The sequence below is a fragment of the Brassica rapa genome, chromosome A09 (assembly GCF_000309985.2).
Source record: "Brassica rapa cultivar Chiifu-401-42 chromosome A09, CAAS_Brap_v3.01, whole genome shotgun sequence".
Taxonomy (NCBI): domain Eukaryota; kingdom Viridiplantae; phylum Streptophyta; class Magnoliopsida; order Brassicales; family Brassicaceae; genus Brassica; species Brassica rapa.
In genome coordinates, this window is record NC_024803.2 from 14,751,929 (window position 1) to 14,778,887 (window position 26,959).

The 26,959-nt window shown below is 31.4% G+C and overlaps 2 protein-coding genes and 1 long non-coding RNA gene across 8 annotated transcripts; 1 reads left to right on the forward strand and 2 right to left on the reverse strand.

Moving 5' to 3' along the window:
- Positions 1–813: 813 nt before the first annotated feature.
- On the reverse strand, positions 814–13,170 carry LOC117128491. The gene is made up of 2 exons (XR_004451800.1): positions 11,180–13,170; positions 814–11,091 (listed from the first exon to the last, which is right to left on the reverse strand). It is a non-coding gene; the product is annotated as an uncharacterized LOC117128491 (long non-coding RNA).
- Positions 13,171–16,023: 2,853 nt separating this feature from the next.
- Positions 16,024–21,938, forward strand: LOC103839568 (homeobox-leucine zipper protein HDG5). Of its 6 annotated transcripts, none has more exons than XM_033280930.1 (10): positions 16,024–16,629; positions 17,170–17,315; positions 17,418–17,656; positions 18,419–18,536; positions 18,740–18,922; positions 19,197–19,727; positions 19,803–19,901; positions 19,986–20,361; positions 20,644–21,008; positions 21,158–21,938. In XM_033280930.1, the coding sequence occupies exons 2-10, from the start codon at positions 17,172–17,174 to the stop codon at positions 21,575–21,577; spliced, it is 2,475 nt and encodes an 824-aa protein (XP_033136821.1). In that variant the 5' UTR covers positions 16,024–16,629; positions 17,170–17,171; the 3' UTR covers positions 21,578–21,938. The 6 variants fall into 6 exon arrangements, with proteins under 6 accessions (XP_033136821.1, XP_033136820.1, XP_009114318.1 ...); XM_033280929.1 differs by having other exon boundaries at positions 16,026–16,609; positions 17,415–17,656; XM_009116070.3 differs by having other exon boundaries at positions 16,027–16,629; positions 17,415–17,656.
- A 401-nt stretch (positions 21,939–22,339) lies between these two features.
- LOC103839567 (pEARLI1-like lipid transfer protein 1) lies at positions 22,340–23,919 on the reverse strand. The gene has a single exon (XM_033280998.1). The coding sequence runs from the start codon at positions 22,896–22,898 to the stop codon at positions 22,506–22,508; it is 393 nt and encodes a 130-aa protein (XP_033136889.1). The 5' UTR covers positions 22,899–23,919; the 3' UTR covers positions 22,340–22,505.
- Between the last annotated feature and the right edge of the window lie 3,040 nt (positions 23,920–26,959).

A 26,959-nucleotide genomic window follows, 5' to 3' on the forward strand; every position in this document is an offset into this window, starting at 1 on the left:
TACATTATGGAGATAAACCGTCTTTTTTTAGTGAAAAATGGTAATCTTACATATGTTTAATGTAGTTTTTCCATTTTTATGTTGTATGTTTACATATTTTTTTTAAAAATAAAAATGTAAAATGGTAATATTACATTATGGAATTAAACCGTCTTTTTTTTAAAGTGAAAAATAGTAATTTTACATATGTTCAATGTAGTTTTTCCATTTTTTATGCTCTATGTTTCATATTATCTATAATTTTTAAAAATTAGTAATATTAAAATGTAAAACTATATTTTATGCCACGTATCATCTTTCGGGAGAATTTTTTTTCGCTGATGTGGACGCTCTATGGAGCCTCAAAAGGTCCCTTTTATTAGTAAGAATTTTTTTTACAAAATAGTAATGTTACATTATGGAGATAAACCGTCTTTTTTTAGTGAAAAATGGTAATCTTACATATGTTTAATGTAGTTTTTCCATTTTTATGTTGTATGTTTACATATTGTTTTTTTAAAAATAAAAATGTAAAATGGTAATATTACATTATGGAATTAAACCGTCTTTTTTTTAAAGTGAAAAATAGTAATTTTACATATGTTCAATGTAGTTTTTCCATTTTTTATGATCTATGTTTCATATTATTTATAATTTTTAAAAATTAGTAATATTAAAATGTAAAACTATATTTTATGCCACGTGTCATCTTTCGGGAGAATTTTTTTTCGCTGATGTGGACGCTCTATGGAGCCTCAAAAGGTCCCTTTTATTAGTAAGGATTTTGTCAAGGTCCAAGGTTCTTAAATTTTTTTTTTTTTAGAAGTTGAATTATTAAATTTAAAGCTTACAAAACTTATAAATAATTAGATTTCATAACATTTGAACAAATATGACATAAAACATATTAAAAATAAAAATACAAATTTATAATTAGAAATTTTAAACAGACATCTCTTCTCAGCTCTGTTCCATGATTCAATTGTTCAGCAGATCAAACCAAAGAAACCTATAAAAAGATTGTAAAACATGACGTACTTGTTCCATGTTTCAATTACTCACCGGTGGCATAATCAAAGAGATGACCACGCCTACAATAAAAATCACATCAACCTTGAAGACTGCAACACCACATGATAGTTTTGAGAGTCGTTCTTGCGCTCTCTTGCTCGAACCCACTTTTCATGTATAGCCTCTTCGCTGCTTTTCATTGTCCACCGCCACATGCACGTACATATCCGTTATCCCTGAGCGCCATATCAGAACTCTCTTTTAAGTCCAATTTAGAGAGTATGATGGGTTTTGATCAGAACATTTCTTACCGCATTCTCTAGCAACTCCATTAGACTTTTTAATGAGTTTGTAACCAATTCCATTACGATGCAGCTCTTTCACAACACAGACGTTGCTCAAGTACGCACTCGCAAAATCCACATTAAAAACCAACGTTGAATTGGCCTAGTGGTAAAGGGATTGATAAATTAGATTTATCCAAAACGACATCGTGTTGATAAATTAACGGTTGACTAACATCTTTCACAGTCAATATATATATAGGATTTTTGAATTTTTTGAGTGTTCATGATAAAAAAACGCACTATTTGTGAAGAAAAAAACACGATGCGTAAAGTCTTTGAAATAGACCTTTTCCGTCAAAGTTAAGCGGCGTAAAGGAAAGATGAAACTTGTAGACAATTTAACGGGCCAATATGAGTTAGTTATGGAGCATTGAAAATTGGCCTTAAAAATCTAATTTTTTTTGTCAACGGTGTTTCTATTGAAACTAGCCCAATTGGCTGAATTACAAGGTTTGACCGTTTTACAAACGAGGTCCAATAACATATATAATCGTAAGAGCATCATTATAGGAGGGACAAGTCCTTAGCATTATTATTGATTACTTTAGGGTTTAAGGACAAAGTTAAGGACTTTTGAATTTTTGTTGATTATTGGTAAGGACTTTTATGAGTCCTTAGAAAATTTTGATTGTTTATTTTAATAACTAAAATAAACAATCGAATTTCACAACGAGGTACAGAGGAGTGAGCTTACCTTGTTTACAATCGATTCGATTGAGAGAAGGAGATCGCGATTCGGCGGATAGATCAGAGAAGTGAGGGAGAAGAGATGCGATACGCAGAGAGGTGGCGATTGTAACCGAGATCGGAGAACGCGGTGTCGAGGTCGGTGTCGTCTTCTGCAATCGCCATCACCAGAGAAGGAGAGAAGATAGGCGAAGAAAATGAAGTCGATACTTCACGCGTTGTAACTCTCCCGATTCGGTCTTCCTCTCGGGTTGCGACGCGTGTCCTTAAGAACGGGCATTAAACGTCTACTAATTAACAAACGAAAGCTTCGTCTCTAACTCACTTTTGTTTTAAAAAGTAATAATTAGAGGTTAAGGACAGTGTTAAGGATACTGATAATGTTGCTCTAAGAGAAGTTTTATAGGGGCATTCAAACAGATCCAGTATGTCCTCTCTGCCGCCAAGAGCAAGAATCGATTTGTCATATGCTTTTCCATTGTCCAATGGCGAAAGAAGTATGGAACAGATCTTCATTTCCTCTCCCTTTGGCAGGTTTTTCACGCTCCTCGGTCTTTTTGAATATACACTACCTCTTCTCTTGCAGTAAGAAGAATTCTTTGGACCCTAAGCTCCGTTTAGCCTTCCCTTGGGTGCTTTGGTATATATGGAAGAACAGGAATCTGTTCTGTTTTGAGAACAGAAGGATTGAACCTGCCATTACCATAGATAAGGCTTTGGAGGAAGCAGCAGTATGGCTTCGACTGAACTCCTTTATTCCAAATGTCGCGACCGAGATTGCGTGTGATGAAACGATCTCAAATCTGTGGACAAAACCTGCTGTAGGTGTAGTCAAATGTAATGTAGGGTCGGCGTGGTCTTCAAGTAATGGTCACGGGGGGGATGGAGTGGATCGTAAGAGACTCTCATGGGAAAGCCCTTTTTCATAGTAGACGATCCTGTGTTGGTATACGTTCACAACTGGAAGCTGATCTAGTGGCTTTGGTATGGGCAGTGGAGGCAATGAGAGATCTACACCTAAATAGAGTAATCTTGGAGTTCTCTTCTTCTATGTCCCCAGGGACATTATCGATTTCTAACTTACCACAATCGCTTCAACCCCACTGGAGAAGCTTCAATAGATCTATTGGACAATTGGAGGTTTGCAAGTTAGTGTTAACATCTCCAAATGGGAACCTTATTGCCTCTGCAATCGCAGAAAGTGCTTTACATATTCAGCACCATCAGTCTTACATGTCTGCGAATGGTCCGGGTTGGCTGGAGTCTCGCATTAGAAGTGAAGCTATGGCGGTTGTCTGATGTTCGCTATCATGTATCTCAGACCTCTGAGCAGGAAGATGTCTTTCTCCTTTCTTCCCTTTGAGTTTTATCTTGTTTCATGGCGCCTACTGGTGTCTTTGGGTTTATTTGCATTTTATTTGGACTCGATTACTTTGGTTTGTTTTAACCTCAACCCCTTGGTTGAGTTTCCTTCGAGGAATTTATTCAATGACAAAAAAAAAAGAGAAGTTTTATAGTGTAGGTCCAAGAAAGAGTACTTAAATTTAATAAAATAAATTTACTTAATTTTCACTAGTCAAATAATACCGAAAATAAATTGTCTGTCACGTGTTGATTAAATAATTTTTTTTTGTATTATGTGGTAGTTAAACTATATTACATAGTAATTAAATGAAAAAAAATAAATCATGTAGGTCAAACGATTTCTTTCCTGTGTAATTCATTTGTTAGTTTTTCTCTTTAATTTTTTCTTCAACTTTTTCGACAACAAAAAACAGTAACACCAAGAAACCGAAAGAAGATAAAATTGAATAAAAAGAAAAAAGAAAATATTTTCGATAAGATAAACATTCTCATTTATCTCTGTCAATTACTACATACTATGGTTTAATTATCACATAATACAAAAAAACTTTACTTAATCAACAAGTGACACGATCTATTCTTTTGATTCCATTTAAGAATAATCATGTTATACCTTCAATAAAAGAAAGAATAAATCATGTTAGCTTTCAAAAAAAGAAAGAATAAATCATGTTCACTAAAAATTGCTTATGATCCGTGATTGGAGGCCTTTGGCACTTTGCAAAACGTAATTGGCGCCTATGTTCTGAATTTTTGTTTCCAGAATTAAAATATGAAATCGACACTATATTACGACTGATTGATATGAATATGATTACTCTATCACCCTCTTAAACTTTTTTTCTTCTACAAGACTTTTGACCGCGAAAAATAATTTTCAAAATAAATAATACAAGTTAGGCGCATTCTAAAATGTTCAAATAATAATAGTCAGAGAAAAACATCATCGTCAAAAAATAAATGATAAAAATCAAAAATAGAAGAATTTTACGGTAAAACTACAGAAAACAGACATGCTGATTTATTAAAAAAAATCTAAAACTTTTCTATATTTTTTTCTTGCCTTTTACAAAGCCACATCTCGACTACATATACAAATTACAACACTTGAAAATATTAATGAATAATTACAGCCTTATTCCATAAGTATTGTATAATACCTAGGGCCGGATGCAGCTTAAGGGAAGGTCAGCTGATCCTACTACTTAAAAAAGTTGTTTTGTTTTAAGCAAACATTGTCTTAATTCCACTAAAAAAATAATTTTGACCCCACAAAAATAATTACTAAACATTAAAGATAAATTTTAATTATAAAACTAAATAGTTATACTTTTATCTTTAAAATTTTGGATTTATATTAGTTTTAACCTCATTTTCCTATAATTACCCAAAAATATTAAATCTCTAAACACATTTTATTACTTTTAATCTTTAGTAATATGTTAGTTTAAACCCCAATTGTTTTAAGTGCAACTAATTTACAATACAAAAACATTAAAAATAAGTAAACTTTAAAAAATAAAATTTATTCTTCTTCCTTGGAAACACAAGACGATGGCGGACTCACAACTTGTGCTCTATAACTATATTTTAGTTAAAGTTTAGGTTGGTTTTCTATATTTTTTAAGCCAATAAAACTGTTATAAAAATATTTCAAGCTATGAGTGTGCGTAGAATGAAAATGTTATAGTAGTGTAGTTCGGTTTGAGAAGATTTTAGAAATAGAGATTGAACTATGTTTTTATTCATTGTTGCTATGTTTTTTTTTTAACTCTAAAAACATAGAACGCTCTAAACAATGGACCCGTCACTGTACAAACGTTTTTTGTTGTTTGAATAAATTCTTACATTCAAAAAAAAAAAGAGTGCGCCTAGGGTACATTTGAAGTTTTTTGTGGTTGATAAATTATGTTTTCGATTTTTTTATCCGATCCCGGTATAAAAAATTTCTGGCTTCGCCACTGATAATACCCATATATCTCAATATAAGCAATGGTTATTAACTACTATCTTTTTTTAATTGAAAAAAAAAATCTTAACTACTACTATCTTAACCTAATATAAATTTTAAATTAATAAGAAAACTAAATTTTGACCCGCGCGAAAATAACGAAAGTATAAATAAATATGTGCACAAAAAACAAATCAAACTGATTTTTATATAGACCTCAACACAATTCGATTCAGTATTGTACCGAATCTTAATCAGTTAAATATAGTGTAATGAACCTTGGACAAAGTAAAACAAATAGGAAAACAAAAACAAACAAAATTTCTTAAAAACTAATGATTGATGACTGAAAACCAAATCCAAACGTAAACTATAAATCATCAGACTATAAAACGTTGTTTCATTTCCTATCAAAATCCAAAGTAAACTAAAAAGCAGAAATCCAAATAAAACAAAACCATATATTATAGATGCTGATATATGATATTTATATATGCCATATATGAGTATTATTTGCTTCTTCTGGTCATGCTTGGCTCCTCGTACGCCACCAGCAGCCAATTTTTTAACAAAATCGATACCCACTTGTGGCATACAGGGAGCCAGGCATGATGACACATCAATATATATATGTATATAGTAGTTGCATACTAAAACGTCTACGCATGAACGTTGGACACCATCTTTATTTTTGAGCTTTTCTTAAATCGAATAAGCATCTTTGTTTATTACTGTTGGGAAGAGAAAAGAAACTAGAGAGATGTACTGAAGATATTTGGTCGAAGAGGAATTTTGGGCACAAATATATAAAGGAGGAAAAAACTTCAGGGCTAATTATGCTATTGACAAATTTAAAATAAAGCAAATCATGACCAAAATTGGGTTTCATTTTTTATTAATTTAGTACTAATCGGGGGAATAAAATAATTGAAAGAGGACCATTAATTCACTTTCCTTAAAGGTTTTTTTCTTTAAAGCTTCTCTTTTCACAATTTGTTATCAATTGAGAATTTAATATTAAATCATGAAAAGATTACCGTTTCATAGCACAACGAAAGAGAGAAAGTTAATGGAAATGTATCTGATCCTAATTGAAATTTTAAAACATTAGAAGTTTTCTTAAACTCCAACAAGTACATATTAGTATATTTTAAATCAAAATATGGGTTATTCTTGTTATTAAAAGTGTAGAGATACACAGCATGCAAATCTACTGGGTTACTTTTAAATAGTTAAATGTTTTGTAGGAGAACTTAATAAAGATTTTCATATTATAAAGGAAATGTCAGAAAAAGAAAGAGTGACTGGGCCATATATCAATCAATCATCTTCATCACCACAAAGGACCTACGTTTTCATTATAATCCAAAACTTTAGCATTGGACAATTCAGGCTTCAAATGTTACGAACCACTCCACCCCGCACCGCAGTTAACACTAATAAAAATCTCTACATATACCATATATCTATATGTTTTTATAACTGTTAAAACCGCACTGCAGTTAAACCGCTTCTCCCGTACCGCTCAAATCGCAGTTACCATTCGGAATGATACCGCATTAGGTCTTGCTTTGTTTATTGTTTTGTTTTTTGTTAGATAGTATGTGTTTCAGCCAGTGTTTTGAAACTCGACCCAGATCTGCGGTTGAACCGGTAAACCCAGTGATCCAGAAAAAATTTGGTTTAGATTTTGCGAAAAACCTAATATTTAGAAACCCACAAAAATCCAGTAAAACCCAGAACCTGATTCAACCTATAAATAACTTTAAAACAAAAAATTTAGATTATGTTTTATATTCTAAGTTTCCAATTAAGAAGTTAGGTGCTGACAAAAAAAAAGTTAGATTTTTCCTTTTCAATTATATATTTATGATTTTTAGATTTTGATGAAGATTTCACTATGCCACTGAAAAAAAATGAAGTGCATGATGGTAGAGAGAACCAAAATTAGTTCACATTAGACATTTAAATATTTATGAATTTTATATCTTAATTTTTTTAGATGTCATAACTCTTACTTTGTTACAGAAAATTTTAAATAGTTTAAACTATTTTTTGATATTTTGTATGTGCGTCTGGGAAGTTGTAAAAGTAATGTTTTTATTAATTACTTTTATTTGTAGCAAAATATCAAAAGTAACAAAAAAAGGATCGTTTGTATTAATTAACGTTTACAAGTGAAAGTAATGTGTATCTTTGGAAGTTGTAAAATGAAACGTGAAAAGCAAAATAGAAGACTAAAGGAACGTTCACGTTTTGCTGTTTTTAACCCTGGAGTTCGCATAATGACATAGAAATATTTATCTGTTCTTGATGACATTAAGTTTTTGAGAAGAAGCTTTACCAACTCAGAGATTGTTCATGTTCCAAGGACGGAAAACATAAAGGCGGATCGCTTGGCACGTAGTGCTCGGACACAACCGTCTTTCGTCGTACACATGGATGCGGAGTTACCACATTGGTTTACAGAGTCTATATGAGTCTGTAAATTTTCTTGCTGTCAAAAAAAAAAAAAAAAAAAAAAAAAATATTTATCTGTTCTTAGACGTCGTAGACATACAATGAACACATGTACGTATAGTGTATGACGACCACCATTGTAATTCAACTCTAATGTTTCAAGTAATTCCAAACAGAGATCTTATGGAGAGCCGTGCTCACTTTATCAATTTTGGGACATTGGTCCCAGGCTCTCTCTCACATTAGTACATTTTAGGGCTTCCATATTCATAAATCATATAATCAATATATGATAATATGATAAAAACTATAATTATTTCTTAATACTTTTCAATAATATGACAATTTCTGCTTAGTTGTTGTGAATATTAATTTCATTGTATATTTTTTATTTTGAATGTTGAAACATTTTCCTGCATATAGTTTGAGTTTCTATATACAATTTTCAGTTGTAACCAAAATATAACTTTTGCCATTAATTTTCATAAGATAAGAAAACAATTTATTTTCTGGTTCGTATTAATAAAAATTAATATGCATATTTGATATAAAATAAATTATTTTTGCTTTGGCCCCTTACTAGCCTTCGCACGGCACGAATTTTATGTCAGCGATGATTATGAGAAAAAGAGAATACAATATTATCGAGTAAAAGTTCAAAACATATTATTCATGATATTTCATCAACTTTTCAATTTCTTTCGTTCTTTTTTTAAGCATTGAAATGAATAAGGTTAGATGTTAAGAGAGTAAAATAAAATTTAAATTAATTATATATGTTATATATAACGAAGAGAATTCAATTTCAAAGTCCTAAAGCTTAATTGGATTCTTCTTTTGTAAAATTTGATTTCTTTGTCTTTTCTTTTCAAATTTTCATGGGTTTCGTGGGATTTTTAGCTTTCGCTTTTCCATAAATAAAGATGTTTTTTTTTCTTTCTCATTTTTTTTTTAAATTATAAGTTCTTTCCACTAACCCAATAATATGGTCAACTCATATAAGTTATGTTTTATTTTAATTTCCTTACGATTAAAAATCGTCTGGCCTTACTGGACTAGACCGGCCCATTTCGAATTAACAAAACCGGGTCGAGATATGCTTGTTCAACCGGCAACTTATCCAAATTGATCGCCGGACTTTACCCTCACTAGAGCAAGCATAAGCAATAGTCTCTGTGTAGCGCTTGAACTAGAGTTATGAAATTCAAATCGATGGGTAGCAAACACCGGAATACGGTGGCCGGAGATCGATCATAGCCGTGATCTTCACCTTCTCCGCCACATACTGCTGGAGCTCTATCTCATCTCATCTCATCAGGTTAGAGATTCTGATGAAATCATCAGGTCCGATCATTGAAAAAGATTCTTTAGCTTTCAGATTATTAACATCCTTGGACAATATATATGTGATGTGGCAATCCTCCATTCATTGAGGTAGCTTTTGGGTGTGAGTCAGGTCCATTACTAATATGGTATCATAGCCCATGGTGGTTTACTATCTATGTAGAGCTAGTTTTTAGGTGTGAATTAGGTCCATCACTAATACAGTTTCAGTTCAAACAGGTCGGTCATTGAGATTCATGTCGAAATTGTGAGATAACAAGTTAAGTCCCACATCGGATATTAGACAAAGAAAAATCTAATATATAAAGAGATGTCCAACTCTAATGTACGAGGCCTTTTGGGAAGAAAATCAAAAGTAAATCCATGCGGATTTGCCTAAGGCCCAAAATGGACAATATCGCACTGATAAGATAAGTTAGAGTTAGACATGAGCTCACACAATCCCAACAATTGGTATCAGAACGGTTGACGAAGATCTGCAAGAAGACCAAAATACCCTTAAGTAAGAACATGATCCTTTAAGGAAGAAAAATGAGGTTTGGCAGATATTAGTCAGAAGATCATGGAATCTGTGATGTTGTCGGAGAAAGAACATTCTCAAAGGAAGCCATACGATTACCGGTACAAAGTGGTGCCAAAAATGATTCGCCGAAGGAAACACACGAGATGGATGTGATCCTTAGCTTGAAGAGGAGAATGTGAGATAACAAGTTAAGTCCCGTATCAGATATTAGACAAAGGAAAATCTAATATATAAAGAGATGTCCATCTCTAATGTACGAGGCCTTTTGGAAAAGAAACCAAAACTAAATCCATGAGCTTGCCTAAAGCCCAAAGTGGACAATATAGTACTAATAAGATAAGATAGAGTTGGACATAGGCTCACACAATCCCAACAGAAATCAATTCTAGAGATTATGAAAATGATGAAATCAGTTTAAGATTCCTTTACATGCACGGCATCAAGTCAATTATCTCGATATCTTGTTTAGGTTCATATCGTTAAGATTGTTCCTCAGCTTATCTATACAGCCTCTTCAAGAGAGTGGATCCAAGACCTAAACTAGATCCCTCGTCTTGGATGTCGCTGCCGGAATCAGGAATCATACAGAGTATGTTTGCGTTTTCAATTCTTGTTGCACGAGGTTGAAGCTTTGATAAGTTTCCTGGGCTTCCAACTTAAAACCAATTGGCAATTAGTGGATTGACCCAAGTCCCTTATATATTACTCAAGTCCTTTTCATATATCCGATGTGGGATCTTCTCTCCAATATCTTCCCTCGAGATAATGGTGCGTATAACCATTAATCTCGCAGAATCCATCATACCCCCTCTGAAATCATGCTTTTTTTTTCTAGCGATCTCGGTGGAACTGAGCCTTCTATGGGCCATCAGCTAATGAGATGATCGGGCCACTGTCCGGGCCGGATTAATGGGTCAGGGTATTGGGCTGGCTCTGATACCATGATAAGTTTCCTGGGCTTCCAACTTAAAACCAATTGGCAATTAGTGGATTGACCCAAGTCCCTTATATATTACTCAAGTCTCTTTCATATATCCGATGTGGGATCTTCTCTCCAATAAGCTTGCAAGAACCCGAAGCAGTCTTGATAAATTAGCTTTTGGACTTCCTTGTGACTGCAGCAACACGCTTCTCTCAATCTCAATCACTTTTTTTTTTGGCAAGTTTGAACCGGTGCAAAACCAATCTCTTCCATGATACTTCCAGAGTTCCGGTTTATCAGAATTTAGGAGAAATACAAGCAAGACGCTTATCTCCAACAAATAAAAAAAACCACACCACCCAGTCTATTACATACTCGTTGATGCTTTTACGATCGATGAAAACATTCCAAAAAACTTGTTCTTGCTTTTCCAACATCAAGCTGCGAGAACAATAATCACGATCAGGAGTAAAATGCCAAATATCACCAAGAGCAAGCATGTCTGCATGTAAACAAGATCAAAACATTAGAATGTAGTCTTATACCCATCCCTAAAAACCAGAAAATTTTAAAGTGTTTTTTTTATTTACCAGAGATGAGTTTGATCTTTGTGTGTGTTTGAGGCTTGTGCGAGCTGAGATCTTCCTTGAGCAGTTTCAGCTCGAGAGTTGTCAATGTGAGTACCAATATCTTCTGCCAATTTAAACAAATAAAGTGAGCTCCGCAACTGTAGAACTGTGGCCATGCTCTTATAGATTTTGTTCACCTATCATGACTCCTTGGTCTTTAACAAGAACCGCAAGATCTTTGAATATTTCGTTAATCTCTCCAATCTGATTATGTATTTCTTGAATCCCTTGCTCTCTTTCTTCGATCACAGCCTCGTTCCTGCCGGCAAGCAAACAAGAGGAAGACATGTTGCATCACAATACTAAATAGATATGTGTAGAAGAAGATGTTTCTTTTTGACTCCACAACTTGAACTTGTGCCCTCTGTTCCTGAAGGTTATATACCCGCGCCTGCGCAGAATGAACATTATATATAAAATTATTTTATTTATTATATGTTTTTACATATTATTAAATAATAAATATATATTAAATAATTAAAAAATCAGTAATTATTACATATATAATTAAATTGATGCGAACATATAAATAAAACTTTATTAATCCAAACAATATTTTTTTTTCTATTTGATAGAATATATAATTAAATTTAAATAATATTAACATATATATAGTAGATATTTAATATTAATGTCTATTAAATGATGGTTTCTACTCATATGATTTTTTTGATCATGTGTATTTTTTATAGCAAAAATTTTAAATTACTGATAACAAAATTTTCATTGTGGGAATAATAGTTTTAGTAATTTATATATTATTGAAATATTAAGTTGTTGATGTTCGCCGAAAGATTTTATCAAGAAAATTTTGTTCAAAGTAAATTTTGAAATTAAAATATTTATGTATTTTATATGGTATATAGTTTAATTTAAAATGATATATATATATATATCCTTAATTTTAATAATTATTAAATGATACTTTCTACTTATATGATTTTGTAATCATTTTTATTTATTATAACAATTTAAATTATGGATCACAAAATTTGAATGTAAGACTTTAACAGTATTAGTAATTTATGGTCGATTTTGAAAATTCAAAATATAACATATGCAGAAAAATCTAAATTTTTATTATATGGTTAATGTGGTTGTTTAATTGATTTTAGTAGTTTAAAATTAAACAAATATGATAGAATATACATTAATTTTTATCAAATATTTATTATTCAAAATAAGTAATTATCATATACTCCCTATGTTCCTAAAAGATCCATATTCTAGTTTTTCACACATTTTAATAAAACACATTAAATTTGCATAATTTTTTGTGTTTATCTTTTTTTTCTATAATTTTAAGCCAATAAAAAATCAATTAGTGCAATTAAGTTTTTTGAAGTTTGCAATTAATTAATAAAACATGCATTAAAAATGAAAAAAATGGATCTTTTTGAAACAATTTTTTTCTCTAGAATATGTATCTTTAAGGAACGGAGGGAGTATATTTTAGACACATTAGACAATTCTGTAACTTTTTTTTAAGGAAATAATAAAAAACATTAATAATCAATTTATGCTTAGTTTAATAAAAACATTATTATATATTTAATTTGACAAACCTATTTTTCTAAGGATTTTAAAAATCATTCTAGTGATGACACGTGGATACAAAAAAATGTTGTAATGCTTCTCAATTAACATATATAAGGGATTTGTTAGTTACAAACTTACAATCAACATCTGCTGGTTACATTCGACATCTGTTGTTACATTCAACAGCAGTTACCATTTTTGGTTTCCATGGTTAATTAGATATAGTTGACTCAGAGAAATATATATATATATATATATATATATATATATATAAGATGTGGTTATTAATAGATAACTAAAATTTAATAATAATAAACTTCCATTAATAGCATCAAAAGTTTTGTACTATAAATTAGTCAATGATCTCAATTCAATAACTCAAGAAAACTTGGTGCAAACATTTTTGTGAATCCAAAGAAGAAGAAGAAAAACAATGAAGTCCGCAATTTTCTTCATTGTTGCATTGTTTATTCTCTCATGTAAGTTAATTCATATTTTAAACATGAAATTCAATTATGAAGCATATAAATATAAAAGAAAATATTTATATATACATGATTTAATTATAGGTTCATCTTCAATGATAATGAGAATTAACGATCACGAAGACCATTGCCATGACTACAGAGATTGTGAAATATGGTGCAAACAATTTGTTCCCGAACCTAAATGTATTAACCACATTTGCGACTGTAAACCTCCACCTTCGACCTCTCGAAGAGCTCTCAACGTCGTATGATTCTTCCAATTTGGATAATCGAATATGATGATGATACTCTATGTGCATCCATCAAAATAAATATCATGCTCTCTTGTTTTACTTCAATATGTGGTAATAAAGTAATACTATTTTTTTTCTATTATGTGGAGCGGTGTATGTGTTTTTATATCCGAATCACTAAAAGTTCGTACAAATACTAAGACCTAGATGTAATTTTTCACGGTACGTGACAGTTGATTCTCTTGAAGTTAATATATTAGTATTGGCTAACAAGTATTTACACCTAAAGTTTGCACCCCCAAAAAAAAAAGTATTTACACCTAAAGGTATCCAGTGGCGGAGGATACCGATGATTCTCCAACTCTCGAATTGTCAGTTTGGCTGTCATTTACATGATTTGTATTATTTGTGAGTTCAGCAAAAAAAGATATTTGTTGTAAACTGTTACTTAAACATTAAATCATGGGTTAGAGAGGATTTCATTTTTTTTCTCTCAAATCCTCTTATTTTATCTAGCATTTACAAATACTATCTCAATCCAAGCTTATTGGATTAATCATTTGTGTAAATTTTTCAAAATTTTAGCTGATTTTGTCATTAAAATCTCTATATCAATTAGGATTTGGTTGGAAGTGAAAGATAATTTATAGTAAAAAGACAATGAGTACAAACTCCATCTCTTTAGATTGTCTACTTGACTACTTCTATGATCAAATATTAACAAAAGTTGAGAAGTAATAGGGATCTGCAGTGACATAATAGTATATACCAATGCTAGCTGAGAATATCATGCCATAATATGTAAGAAGGTATTGCCATAAACAAGGCCGTTAAAGGGACCTGGTTCCATGTATCAAAATACAAGTCTGCTGAGAAAGCAACCATTCCTGCTGAGAAAGAAATTATGGTATACCTATAAGCCCGTCAAAGGGACCTGGTTCCATGTATCAAAATACAAGTCTGCTGAGAAAGGAACCACTTCACACACATTTGATATATATGTTTTGCAACCGAATGATTATAATTTTTAGAGATCATACATTGGACCAAGTAACATGATTTATCGTGTATACTCCATTGTAAGAGTAGATTCTAAATCACTTTTTATGATTACTAAGTTATGAGCCAAGACCAAAATATAGAGTGTAGTTTCCACTCAGTGTCATTTGATTATGCGACTTTTATATTTTGTCTTAGGGCTTTTCTAGTCCAGTTAGTGGACTTTAATCTACTTGAAATATTTTCAGGTTTAACTGGATCTCTGATTCTTTTAGTTCAAAGAAGATTATTTTGTTAATTTTGTTTTTAAGTTCGAACCGAATTAACAAAAATACTTAGGCCTTGCAAGTATCTAGTAAGAGCATCTCCAAAAAGGAACTCTATTTTGAAGTTTCCAAAACTCTATATTTGAAGTTTCAATGTATTCTTCTCCAAAAGTAAAACTTCAAACCTAACTTCAAAATTATTTATATTTTACACTATAGTCCTTATATTTGTCATAGTTGATGTAAATTAATAAAACTTCTATAAATAACTAGTACATATATATAAATATTACAGAAATATTAATTAAAAAAATCTTACACTAAAATATAAAACTATAAATAAAAGTACATAATTAAATATTAAACTGCAAGCAAATACTACATTATTCCATAAATTATTTTCGTAATGCTCCCATATATGATCAACTAGTGCATTTCTTATACCCGCTGATAGTTTGATATCATCACATGAAAAAATCCTTGATCTTTTAAACGAAAGTACAACAACCAGGAAAAAAGGTCATGAGATGATTGAATTACGACTGCAAAATGAAGCAAAAAAATTAGTTTTAAAGAAGTAAAAGAGGAAAATAAAATATTTCTAAAAAATTTAGCTTTTGTCGATGATGTTAATATTCATGAATACATTCGATCTGAACAAGAAAGAATCGTACAAAAAAGGCGTCAGGAGCAACAACAACAATCATCTTCGGTTACACAAAATTTGTTTGGGCAATATTTTAGAGATTTGGGAGGTTTTGGAGCAAATTTACCAGACTATTAGTGTTGTTATAATATTTAAATTTGAGTAATAGTTATATCTTCATGTGTCTTTTTAATAAGTTTTTATCATGATTTTTTGTAATATTCTTGTTGTTTAATTCTAGTTTTAAAATATTATAAATCTTGTTTTAAAATTTTTATTTAATTTCATGTGTAAAACTTAAATTTATAAAACAAATTTAAAATATTTATGAGATATAAAATTTTTAAGGATTAAAACAATAAACAAAAAAATATTTAAGAATTATAAATATGATCTATAATTGTAAGGATCAAAATGCAAATAAAAAGATGAAACTTCAAATTTGAAGTTTTGAAAAGTGAAACTCTATATTTGAAGTTTCACTCTTCAAAACTTCAAATTTGAAGTTTTGAAGTTTCTTTTTGGAGAGCAAAAAACTCTATATTTAGAGTTATAGAGTTTCTTTTGGAGATGCTCTAATATCTATTTTCCAAATAAGACATATAACTTTCTAAATATTTTACCACTACTAATTAAAGTATTCTTAACATAAATATAAACTACTAGATAATACAGAGTAAATGTAATGAAATTATGTTTTAATTGTAACTTTTCTCTTTATAAAACGGACTAGATTTTTTTAAATTTTGTTTGTTTTGGGCTTTGACAAACAAATAATGCAACACTTGTGCCTCTCTGACAGAAGAACAATGCAGTGTACAGAACGCACGCGGTTAACGCGTGGTGAATAATTTTTTGACTTAAGTTGAAAAACGTTTTGACTTATACAGGTCGCTTGTTTCGAGGCAAAACGTACGGATTCCCAATAATATAACTCCACGTGGGAAGACGGAGCTGTTAACGGAAAGAGTTAGACGAGCGTTTTTTACATCCGTTACAGTACGTCAATTAGCGCCGTTAAAACAAAAAGTCTGCCGTTTACCCTTCTGGTCCGGTAAGTATTTAATGAGAATTTACTCCTCCATTTATTGCAAAGGGAAAGAAACTCAGAAGAAGAAAAAACTTAGAGAGAGAAAGTAGGTAAACTCCAAAATCTCTAGAGAGTATAGAGAGAATACCATTCTTGTTTCTTCTTCTCGGAAGCTAAAGAAGGTGAGAAAGTGAGATAAAACAAGAGAAAGTGAGAGAAAATCTCTATTAAAATGTCAAAAAGAAATAGTGCATTATCTTTAGCTAGTTTGTGTTGTGTGTTCTTCGGATGCATGTATTTTCTTCTTCTCTTTTAAAATTATTTTTCATGAAAATCCTTTGAATTTTTTTTTTAAATATTTTTCCCAAGTTCGATCCAAAATATTACTACAACATAAAATATATACACAATCCTTATTTTTTTTGTTGAATGTTCAGATAGTTTCTTATTTATTTATATCAGTTGGACTTGGACCTGTATTTTCTTGATTTTTATTTTGAAAAGAATTTACCAGCAATAAATGTTTTCATCGGTTACGTTTTTTGTATTTAATTCTAAATATTTTCTGAACTGTGAAACGAGCTGCTGGCTCTGGTAATTTTGCATTTGAGATTAATTCTGAGATTTCATAAAATATTTCTGCATTTCCATGCACTGATTCTCCCTTTTGAACCTTCACTTATTCCAGATTTTCAAGAAAAACCTAAGTGAGATCTTTGTAATGATTAGTTTCTTTGTTGTTGTTGCAAGTAATGTTGACAATAGGGGAAGAAAGTGTGATGACATCAGACAACAGATTTGCTTCGCCGCCTCCGCCTGCTTCTTCTTCTCCGGCAACAATCCAAAACCCTAATTTTAATTTCATCCCTTTCAACTCATTTTCCTCCATTATCCCGGTTTGTTTCTAATTAAAAATGTCCACATTTATCTCAAATTTTCTGCTCTTTGGTTAAATATTTTTTTCAACCCATCGATTAATGATATTTTTTTATTAGAAGGAGGAGCATGGAATGATGAGTATGAGCATGATGATGATGATGGGAGATGAAGCAGTGGAGGAAATGATGGAAAACGGGTCGATGGGTGGGTCATTCGGGTCGGGTAGTGAACAAGCAGAAGATCCAAAGTCCGGGACTGAGTTTGATGTTAATGAACTTCGAGACGATGAACAACCTCCTCCTGCGAAGAAGAAACGTTACCACAGACATACTGATCGTCAGATCCAAGAAATGGAGGCGTAAGTGTTGCATCTTTTGGTTTCAAAATTGTAAATGAACCGAACCGCACCGAAGTGGAAACTATTTAAGGCTAACTAGGTTTATAGTAGTTTTGGTTTTAGTTTCGGTCTAAAGTCGATTTTTAAAAGAAAAGTCAACTTTTAATCTGGATGAAAATGTTTTCGGTTTGTATTATGGGGTTTTAATTAGTTTCATGGATTTTTTTTTAGTTTTAAAATGTATGATGCGTACCTAAGTTGAATCCAGTTATGCTCTACAAGTTTGAATAGTTCTGAAGGTTACTTTGATTGCATAGTTTTGTGAATCTATTGGTTTTAAAAGTACTAAATTTCTTGATTATGGGTTTAAGCTTGTTAGTCTAGGAGTCTGCAAGTGAATGGGATTAGTGAAACTGATTTTGTAGGATTAGTAGTATAAATGACCGAGTAAAACTGATTTAGTAAAAATCAATACTAAAAAAAGTTGTACTTTAGTAGCCTTGGTTTTAAAGTACCAAATTTATTATATATGGGTCTAAGTTTTGTGAAGGTTTTCTTGATTGTACATAGGCTTTAAGTTCTTTTTAGTATAGCTAAGTGTTTTCGGATATAAAAAAGAAAAGCATCTAAACTGTAATAAGATTTTATTTTAATATTTTTAGATAGGTACAATATTTTGTTTTGATTTTATTAATTGAATATACGTTTTGTGTATCTATCACAAAATTGGAGTCTGGAAATTAACTTTGGATTTGAATAGTGATCATTATAAAATCTTTGTAGATTGTTCAAAGAAAACCCTCATCCAGAGGACAAGCAAAGACAAAGATTAAGTCATGAACTTGGTCTCAAGCCTCGACAAGTCAAGTTTTGGTTTCAAAATAGGCGTACCCAAATGAAGGTAACCAGTCTTTCATTTTACAATTTAATTTAATCATATTCTCAATGAGTCATGTATATACTTTGTAAGATTTATAATAATGAAGATAATTATGAAACCTTAAATTCATAATTCAAGCTGTGCTATTTATGTCTGTTGATATAAAAGATTAACTAAATGAATAAATGATTATATCTTATTTTTGTAATGAATAAAATATATAGGCACAACAAGACCGAGCAGAGAATGTGATGTTAAGGGCAGATAACGATAACCTCAAGTTGGAGAATTCTCAACTTCAGGCGGAGCTTCGGTGCCTCTCGTGTCCTTCTTGCGGCGGCCCCACCGTCCTCGGCGACATTCCTTTCAACGAGCTCCACATTGAGAACTGTCGCCTCCGTGAAGAGGTATTTCTAACCATTTTATATTGGTTTTGATTCCGTACCTAAAACATTTTATGCGTTTATAAATGCTGTAATACATAGTCTTGTGGACTCATCATTTGAATCATAATGTTTTTCATATTTAATAAGTTTGAGATTAAGCCAGTTATCTAGCTTGCTTTCGGTTTGATTTATTTCAGTTTTTATTGGGTTTATTAGCTTTGTAAAAATGTACCAAAACTTTATTTAAAAAGCGGATTAATACATATTGATTTTGTGTGTGTGCGCGTGTAAACAGCTTGATCGTCTATGCTGCATAGCTTCAAGATACACAGATCGTCCAATGCAACCCATGCCACCATCTCAGCCGTTGATCAATCCTGCTTCGGAGCTTCCACATCACCAACCTTCATTGGAGTTAGATATTAGCGCATACGCTGGTAACTATCCAGATCATCCTTGTTCAGACTTGATGTCGCTTCCTCCACAAGACAGTGCTTGTTTCTTCCCAACTCAAACTATTAACAACAGCAGCAACAACAACATGTTACTTGCGGATGAAGAAAAGGTTATGGCTATGGAATTTGCTGTCTCTTGCGTCCAAGAACTTACTAAAATGTGTGACACGGAAGAGCCTTTGTGGGTCAACAAGAAATCGGACAAGATCGGTGGCGAGACTTTGTGTCTGAACGAGGAAGAGTACATGAGGTTGTTCCCATGGCCAATGGAGAAGAATAACAACAATGGAGATTTTCGTAGAGAAGCTTCAAAGGCAAACGCAGTTGTTATCATGAACAGCATAACGCTTGTTAACGCGTTTCTAAACGCTGTAAGTAGTATACTATTCACAAACTCCTTTGATTTTAATCATTCGCGATTAATCGATGCATTTTTTGTATTCCAGGATAAGTGGTCGGAGATGTTCTGCTCAATAGTGGCTAGGGTAAAAACGGTTCAGATCATTTCATCTGGAGTTTCTGGAGCTAGTGGCTCTCTTATGCTGGTAATTTAATAACTCGTTTTGGAACTAGCTGAACAAACGTGGCCATTTATTTCTAACTTAGTCTATGTTGTTATGTTTTACAAGATGTATGCAGAGTTACAGGTACTATCTCCACTGGTTCCAACTCGTGAAGCTTATTTTCTACGTTACGTGGAACAAAACTCTGAAAACGGGAACTGGGCAATCGTAGACTTCCCGATCGATAGCTTCCACGACCAAAACAGTCCACATGAGTATAAGAGAAAACCTTCAGGGTGCATCATTCAAGACATGCCTAATGGATACTCAAAGGTCAAGTGGGTCGAGCACGTGGAGGTAGTCGAGAGGCACGTGCACGAGACCTTCGCAGAGTATGTGAAAAGCGGTATGGCTTTTGGAGCTAGCCGCTGGGTCGATGTGTTGGAGAGACAATGCGAGAGGATGGCTAGTCTAATGGCTAGAAACATAACCGATCTTGGAGGTTAGTAATCTCAACCATATCCCTAGATTCTAAAAACCCTAAAACCAATGTTTAAGAAACCGCATGGCAGTAATTAAATGTTTTATATGAATTACTGATTAGCCTACACATTTGGACGGATTTTTATGAACACCTAGACTGATTTTTCGTAAAAATTGTTCTAGAAAAATCATTTCGTTTAGAGCTGATTTAAGTCCTAGGCGGGCGTCTAGTCCCAGCTTAGACTGATTTTAAGAACACCTCCTAAAAACGGACACACTAAAGTTCTGTTTCTTATTACAGTGATTCGATCAGCAGAAGCGAGGAGGAACATGATGAGGTTATCACAAAGGATGATGAAAACATTCTGTGTGAATATAAGTACATCGTACGGACAATCATGGACCGCACTGTCTGAAACAGCGAAAGACACTGTGAGAATCACGACAAGGAAAGTGTGTGAGCCTGGTCAGCCAACTGGAGTTGTTCTTGTTGCTGTCTCAACAACTTGGCTTCCATTTTCTCACTTCAAAGTCTTTGATCTCCTCCGTGATCAACATCACCACTCTCTCTTGGAAGTTTTGTTCAGTGGAAACTCATCTCATGAAGTTGCTCATATAGCCAATGGTTCACATCCTGGAAACTGCATATCTCTTCTTCGTGTCAATGTAAGTTCAAAACATCAAAACCCTAATTCTAGATACCATAAAGAATTTTAAATTTAGAGGTTAACGGTTTAAGTAACCGCTGGATTCCGTATTTGATATTAAAATTAAAAAATTCAAGAATTTTTTTAATTGTGGTGTTTTACATACAGGTAGCGAGCAACTCATGGCATAACGTGGAGCTGATGCTTCAAGAGAGCTGTATTGATAACTCTGGCGGCTTAATCGTCTACTCTACGGTCGGTGTTGACTCAATCCAGCACGTGATGAACGGTGAAGATCCTTCAAATGTTCCGGTTTTGCCCCTCGGATTCTCCGTCGTTCCCGTGAACCCTCCCGGTGAGGTCGAGGGTATTTCTGTCAATTCGATTCCTCCGCCGTCGTGTCTTCTCACCGTTGGGATTCAGGTCTTGGCGAGCAACGTCCCAACCGCGAAACCGAATCTCTCCACCGTCACAACCATCAACAACCACCTTTGCTCCATCGTCAATCAGATCACTTCGGTCCTTAGCAGCACCATTTCTCCGACCATCGCATCTTCCGCCGCCGCAGCCAAACAAGATGTCATCTAATGACCGAATTACCCCTAAACCTCCTTGCTTTTTCAATCTCAGATAGGTGCAAAATGGTAATTTGATGAGGGAGGTTGAGAGGTAATTCGGGTATCGCTTTGAGGGTAGTTTAGTAAATAACCTAGCATCTAATGGGATAAGCCATTTAGTTCATGTTTTCAGTTTTTTTGGGGGAAGGTCAAAATGGTATTTAAGACTATAAAAGACAGAGAAAGTCAAGAGCGCACCAGGTAGGTCTGTGAACCGGTTTCCGGTTTAATAGAAAACGTTGCTGGTTCGGGTATTGACTTTCTACTTTGTTTGAAACCTTTGAAAGACTTTGGCTTATATGCTCGGAATTTAATATGCTACCTTCTTTTCATTTTTTGCCTTTCCGTATTTAATGCTTTGAAGTTTGGTCTTTTTAATGATTCCTACAAATATCGAATATGGGGTGACTTATATTACCAAATTTAGCTGAACTTAATACTTGTCCGCCGCGATTTATATATTTGCCGGTTGGTGTGTGTCATTGAAAATCAAGCTCATTTTAATTAATTTGTTTTAGATTGTTAATATCTGGCAAAAATGATAAGAGTATTCCATGATTAACTCGGTCCTTGTAGGAATCCAGGTAGAAAAAAACATTCTTAGGTTCGGTTTTATTTCATGTGCTTGGTCAAATTTAAAAGTTGCGTGGTGCTGCGGGATAATGCATATAGCAAAATTTGGGTGGTATAAGCATCCATTAACCACGTATAATAAATAATAAGCTATTTATCATTTCTTGAATGAAAACACCTTATTTCATTAATAAAACATGTAACAAATTACAAACAATAGATAATAGTAGAATAAAAACAAGAGAATTGGACATTACAAGAAATTTTGAAACAAGAATCGTAGTTTTTGTGATAATTTAGAAAATCGGTTTAAAAACGTGCTATCTCTAAGCACATTGGAAACCAGATGGAACCTTCGTACCACACTGGTTAAAGAGAACACTCAGTGAAATAGGAACACGAAGATTAATAATGCCAAGGACATTAGCCTTCAAAGCGGTACAGAGACAGACCCCGGCATCGAGATTAACTAGACCTTTGATAAGGGCGCAACATTCGGCCTTTTGTGGTAGAGAAACCTTAACCAAATTCAACACGTTAGCACATACCTTGAGTTTAAGAGCATCTTTACAAGTGGGTTTGCGGTAAGGAGACGACGGTGGGGGTTTCTTGTTGGGGCTTTTGGACGGTGGTGGTGGACAAGGGGCCGATGTAGAGCTGACCAAAGTGAAGAAGATGACATTCAAAACAAGGAGAAGAGTAATCTTAGAGTAAGCCATTGATGAAGGAGTGAAGTTTTAAGAGTTTTCTCTTAGAAAGATATCTCTCTTGTTCTGTGGAGAAAATGGAAAGAGTGGTAAGGTTTTTTATAGGCGAAGATTTAGATCGGCTAATGTGTTTAAAATTACAATTTGACGAGTGGCAACGAAATGTATTATAAGTTCGATGAACTGTCATGTGAAAGATATATATTTGAAAGTAAAATTATTGTGAACTTATTGATCTTACAAACTGTCAGGACATAAGGATAATTAGTCGTTACATGTAACATGCAAGAAATATTAAATTAGTCGATACATAGACGAGGCCCATAACATATTAATAGATAATCTAAATAAAACGACAAGTATATTTTTACTTATATATTAATTGAAAAACATTACAACATATTTTGATAGTCACGTGTCATTACTAGGATGATTTGTAGAATCATTAGAAAATATGTTGGTTCATCTAAACATATACTATATTTTTTTACTAAATTAACTATCAAATTGATAGTAATGTTCAATTTTTCTTTTCATTTTTTCTTTAAATAAAAGCTACGTAATTACCTAATATGATTAATATATATATGATAATTAATGATTATGAATAATAAAAATTTGATAACAATTTTGGTATTTTTCCTTCTTTTTGTCTAATTTTATATTATAAAAAATTAAACAATCACCTTTACCATATAATAAAAAATTTAGATTTTTTCTTATATGTTATATTTTGAATTTTTTTAAGTGTCTATAAAATTACTAAAAATGTTTGAAGTTCCGCACCGAAACTTTTATGAATAATGGTGTAACATTTTTGCTATAACAAGATACAAATGATCAAAAAAGCATATGAATATGAAATCTCATTTAATATATATATATATATATATAAATATTAATATCATTTAAATTAATATATATACCATATAAAATATAAATATGTTAATTTCGAAATTTATATTGAAAAAGTATTGAGACCTTAATATTTTTGTTTTTTTGAAATTTACATTGAAAAAATCTCACATTGAAAATTTTTCGATTAATGGTTTAAATTTTTTGTTACACCAAATATACAAATATTAATAAAACTATATGAGTAAGAAGTCTCAATAATAAATATTTATATTAAAATATACTATATATCTATGTCAATGTCATTGAAATTTAATTATATATTATAAAACTTAATAAAATGGTTATTTTTATTTATTTATCAAAAAAATATTGTAAATAAATAAGAGGTAGTGTTTTGATTTATATGCTTATTCTAATTTAATTATATACATAAAAATAAACACAAAATAATATGTAAAAATTATTTGTATACAGAATGTTCTTGTGTGGAGGATCTTAACCTAGTTTATACTTATATGTGATTGTAGTTCCGTTTTTGTTTTATTGTTTTGTAGGTATGTAACATGTTCTCTTTTTGGATAAAATTTAAATTTTATATCCTTTTTAATTTTTTCACAGAGATCACCGGGTTTCTTAAAGCTAAATACTATGATAAAAATACAGTTTCTTAAAGCTGAGTAGAACATTAAAACTTAGAATATGGGTTTATTAAGAATTTAGTATTGAGGCATTGGAAGAATCCACTGTGAGAACATTAGTCTGAATCTGGTAGAATTTTGATTTCCCAAAGCTTTTCTCCATTAGATTAACCCACACCCCGCAGCTTTGCTAGGTTTCCAAACTTGGCTGCAGCAAAAGAACCCGATCACCTTTGCTCCATTGTCACTCAAATCACTTCTGTTCTTAAAATGCAGCACCATTTCAGTTTATCTGCCTTAGCCAACAACAGTTCAACTTGTGATCGACTTATCCCTAAACCTATGGGCTTTTGGAATCTCAGTGTAGTTGTCTAGAGTAGGGACAAAATGGTAATTTCACTATAAAAAAAGATTTAGAAGCATTTGATTATGTCTCTGAATACAATTTGATAAATGATGTCAGCTTTGATGTCGAAAAAATAAGCCTATATATATGTGTATATATATATATACATATATATATATATATATATATATATATACAAACTGCAATTTGAGGCGGGACGGTCCGCACGGACAAAAAAAAAATCAAATCAAATGCGGGTTAAACTACTTGAACACAGATTGAATTGCATGATACTTCTAAAACTAAGCATTTTGATGAAATATAAAGATTATGAATAATATAAGAGATAAATGTTTTCTTAACTATTTTTTATAAAAAAAAAACATTGAACCAATGTAAATACAAATGAAATCTCCTAGTCATTGTTTGAGAATAAATTTGTCATGTGTCACCATCACAATGATTTTGAAATAAAAATGATGACATGTGAACATAGATATCTACATTTAATGCTAATTTATATTTTTGGTAATTTTTTTAGAATATGGTAATAAATTATATATCATCATTAATATAACAATAAATAATAGTACAAAACAAAAATATAACAATATTTTAGAATTTTAAAAATATTATTTAATTATATTTTTATAGTAATATAATTTTTACTACTAAAAAATCTTCCAAATTTTATGCAGTTTTTAAGAAACTGTAATTTTCTAATCCCAATGCCATTAGTTGTTTTAATATCTACAAATTTTAGAAAGATTATTTGTCAAGTTTTGATAGTTATAACTAACAAAATTTTCTCCTATTTTTGAATTTAATTTAATATATTTTAACTAAAATAAATATATGAAAAATCTTTTCAAGGTTATTATTTTAAATATATACATATATATCATTAAATATAAATGTAAATAAAAAATATTTAGATTATCTTAATTTTTTACATATAATTTAATTAAATATAAAATTAACTACTGCAAAAAAAAAAAAATCTAAAAATTAAAAAATACATTTTTAAATATGGTTTAAATTGGATGAGTTTGTAAGATAACCATAGTGGAATAAAAATTAAGAATATAACCATGCATTGATAAGTGTGATAATTTGGCATAAAAATGGACCAGCTTTTCATTCTCCGCGTGTGACTATTTGTGAATACATTGTGTGATATTGTGTTATGCTATATTTTGCTAATAGATAGATAGTGCGGAACAATCAAGTAACAACAATAACACACCACAACGAAGAAAAGAGAAAGAAGAGGGAGAAGGCGAGGAAGAAAAGAAGGAGGACATAAAGGAGGAAAAAAAATAATTGCTGTCTTGTATATAGAGGGGAATGTGGGAGAGAGAAAAAAAAAGAAGAGAAATAGATGATAATGGATATTATTTTTTATTATATGTTTTTAAATCGAATGAAACACAACAAAACTGCGTCTTATTTGGAAATAAAATATGACTATACTATATATATTTGTATGATAATATAGATTTAAAGTCGTGTTATGGAATATTGAATAAAATTTATAAAATATATGTTTGATTTGAAAGTTTCAAAACATATTATGTGTAGAACAAAATCTATGTTTTTATTACGTAAAACAAAAAGTTTAATAATTGTTCTAAGAGAAATTAAAAGTAAAATTAGAAAACATATTTGTAAGAAGAAAAAAAAGTGTATGTCAAGGGTAATATGGTAATTATTACATAAATATCATAGACCAAATTATTTTATGGTTATATGCTTAATTTGATTATTGTTATAGACATGAACCTAAATTTCTCATTTAAATTTTAATTTTTTTATTTCTGCACATGGTGCAAGAAAACACCTAGTGAAAAATATAAACAACAAGCACCGACAAACAACAAAAGAAAATTGCATTTCATATCTCCAAAGTATAATAAATAAGGCTTATGTTTCTTCTAGGGACTTTAGAATCTAACTCTAAGAGCGAAAAAAAGTAAATCTTCTAAGCAACTATCTTATATATTAAAACATAAGACACAACCTTGATTCATGTGTGATTTTTTTTTTTAAATGAACATAACGGACCTATTCCTAGAAAATCATGTTACATTTAATCTCTAATCTTATCATTTAATTTTGGGCATACCAGAAATTTTTATTGGGATATGAATAAATAGATTTAAACAATAGATGATCCATTTGATTTATAGATATTATAAATTAAATAGATATAATTTAATGTTGTAATACTA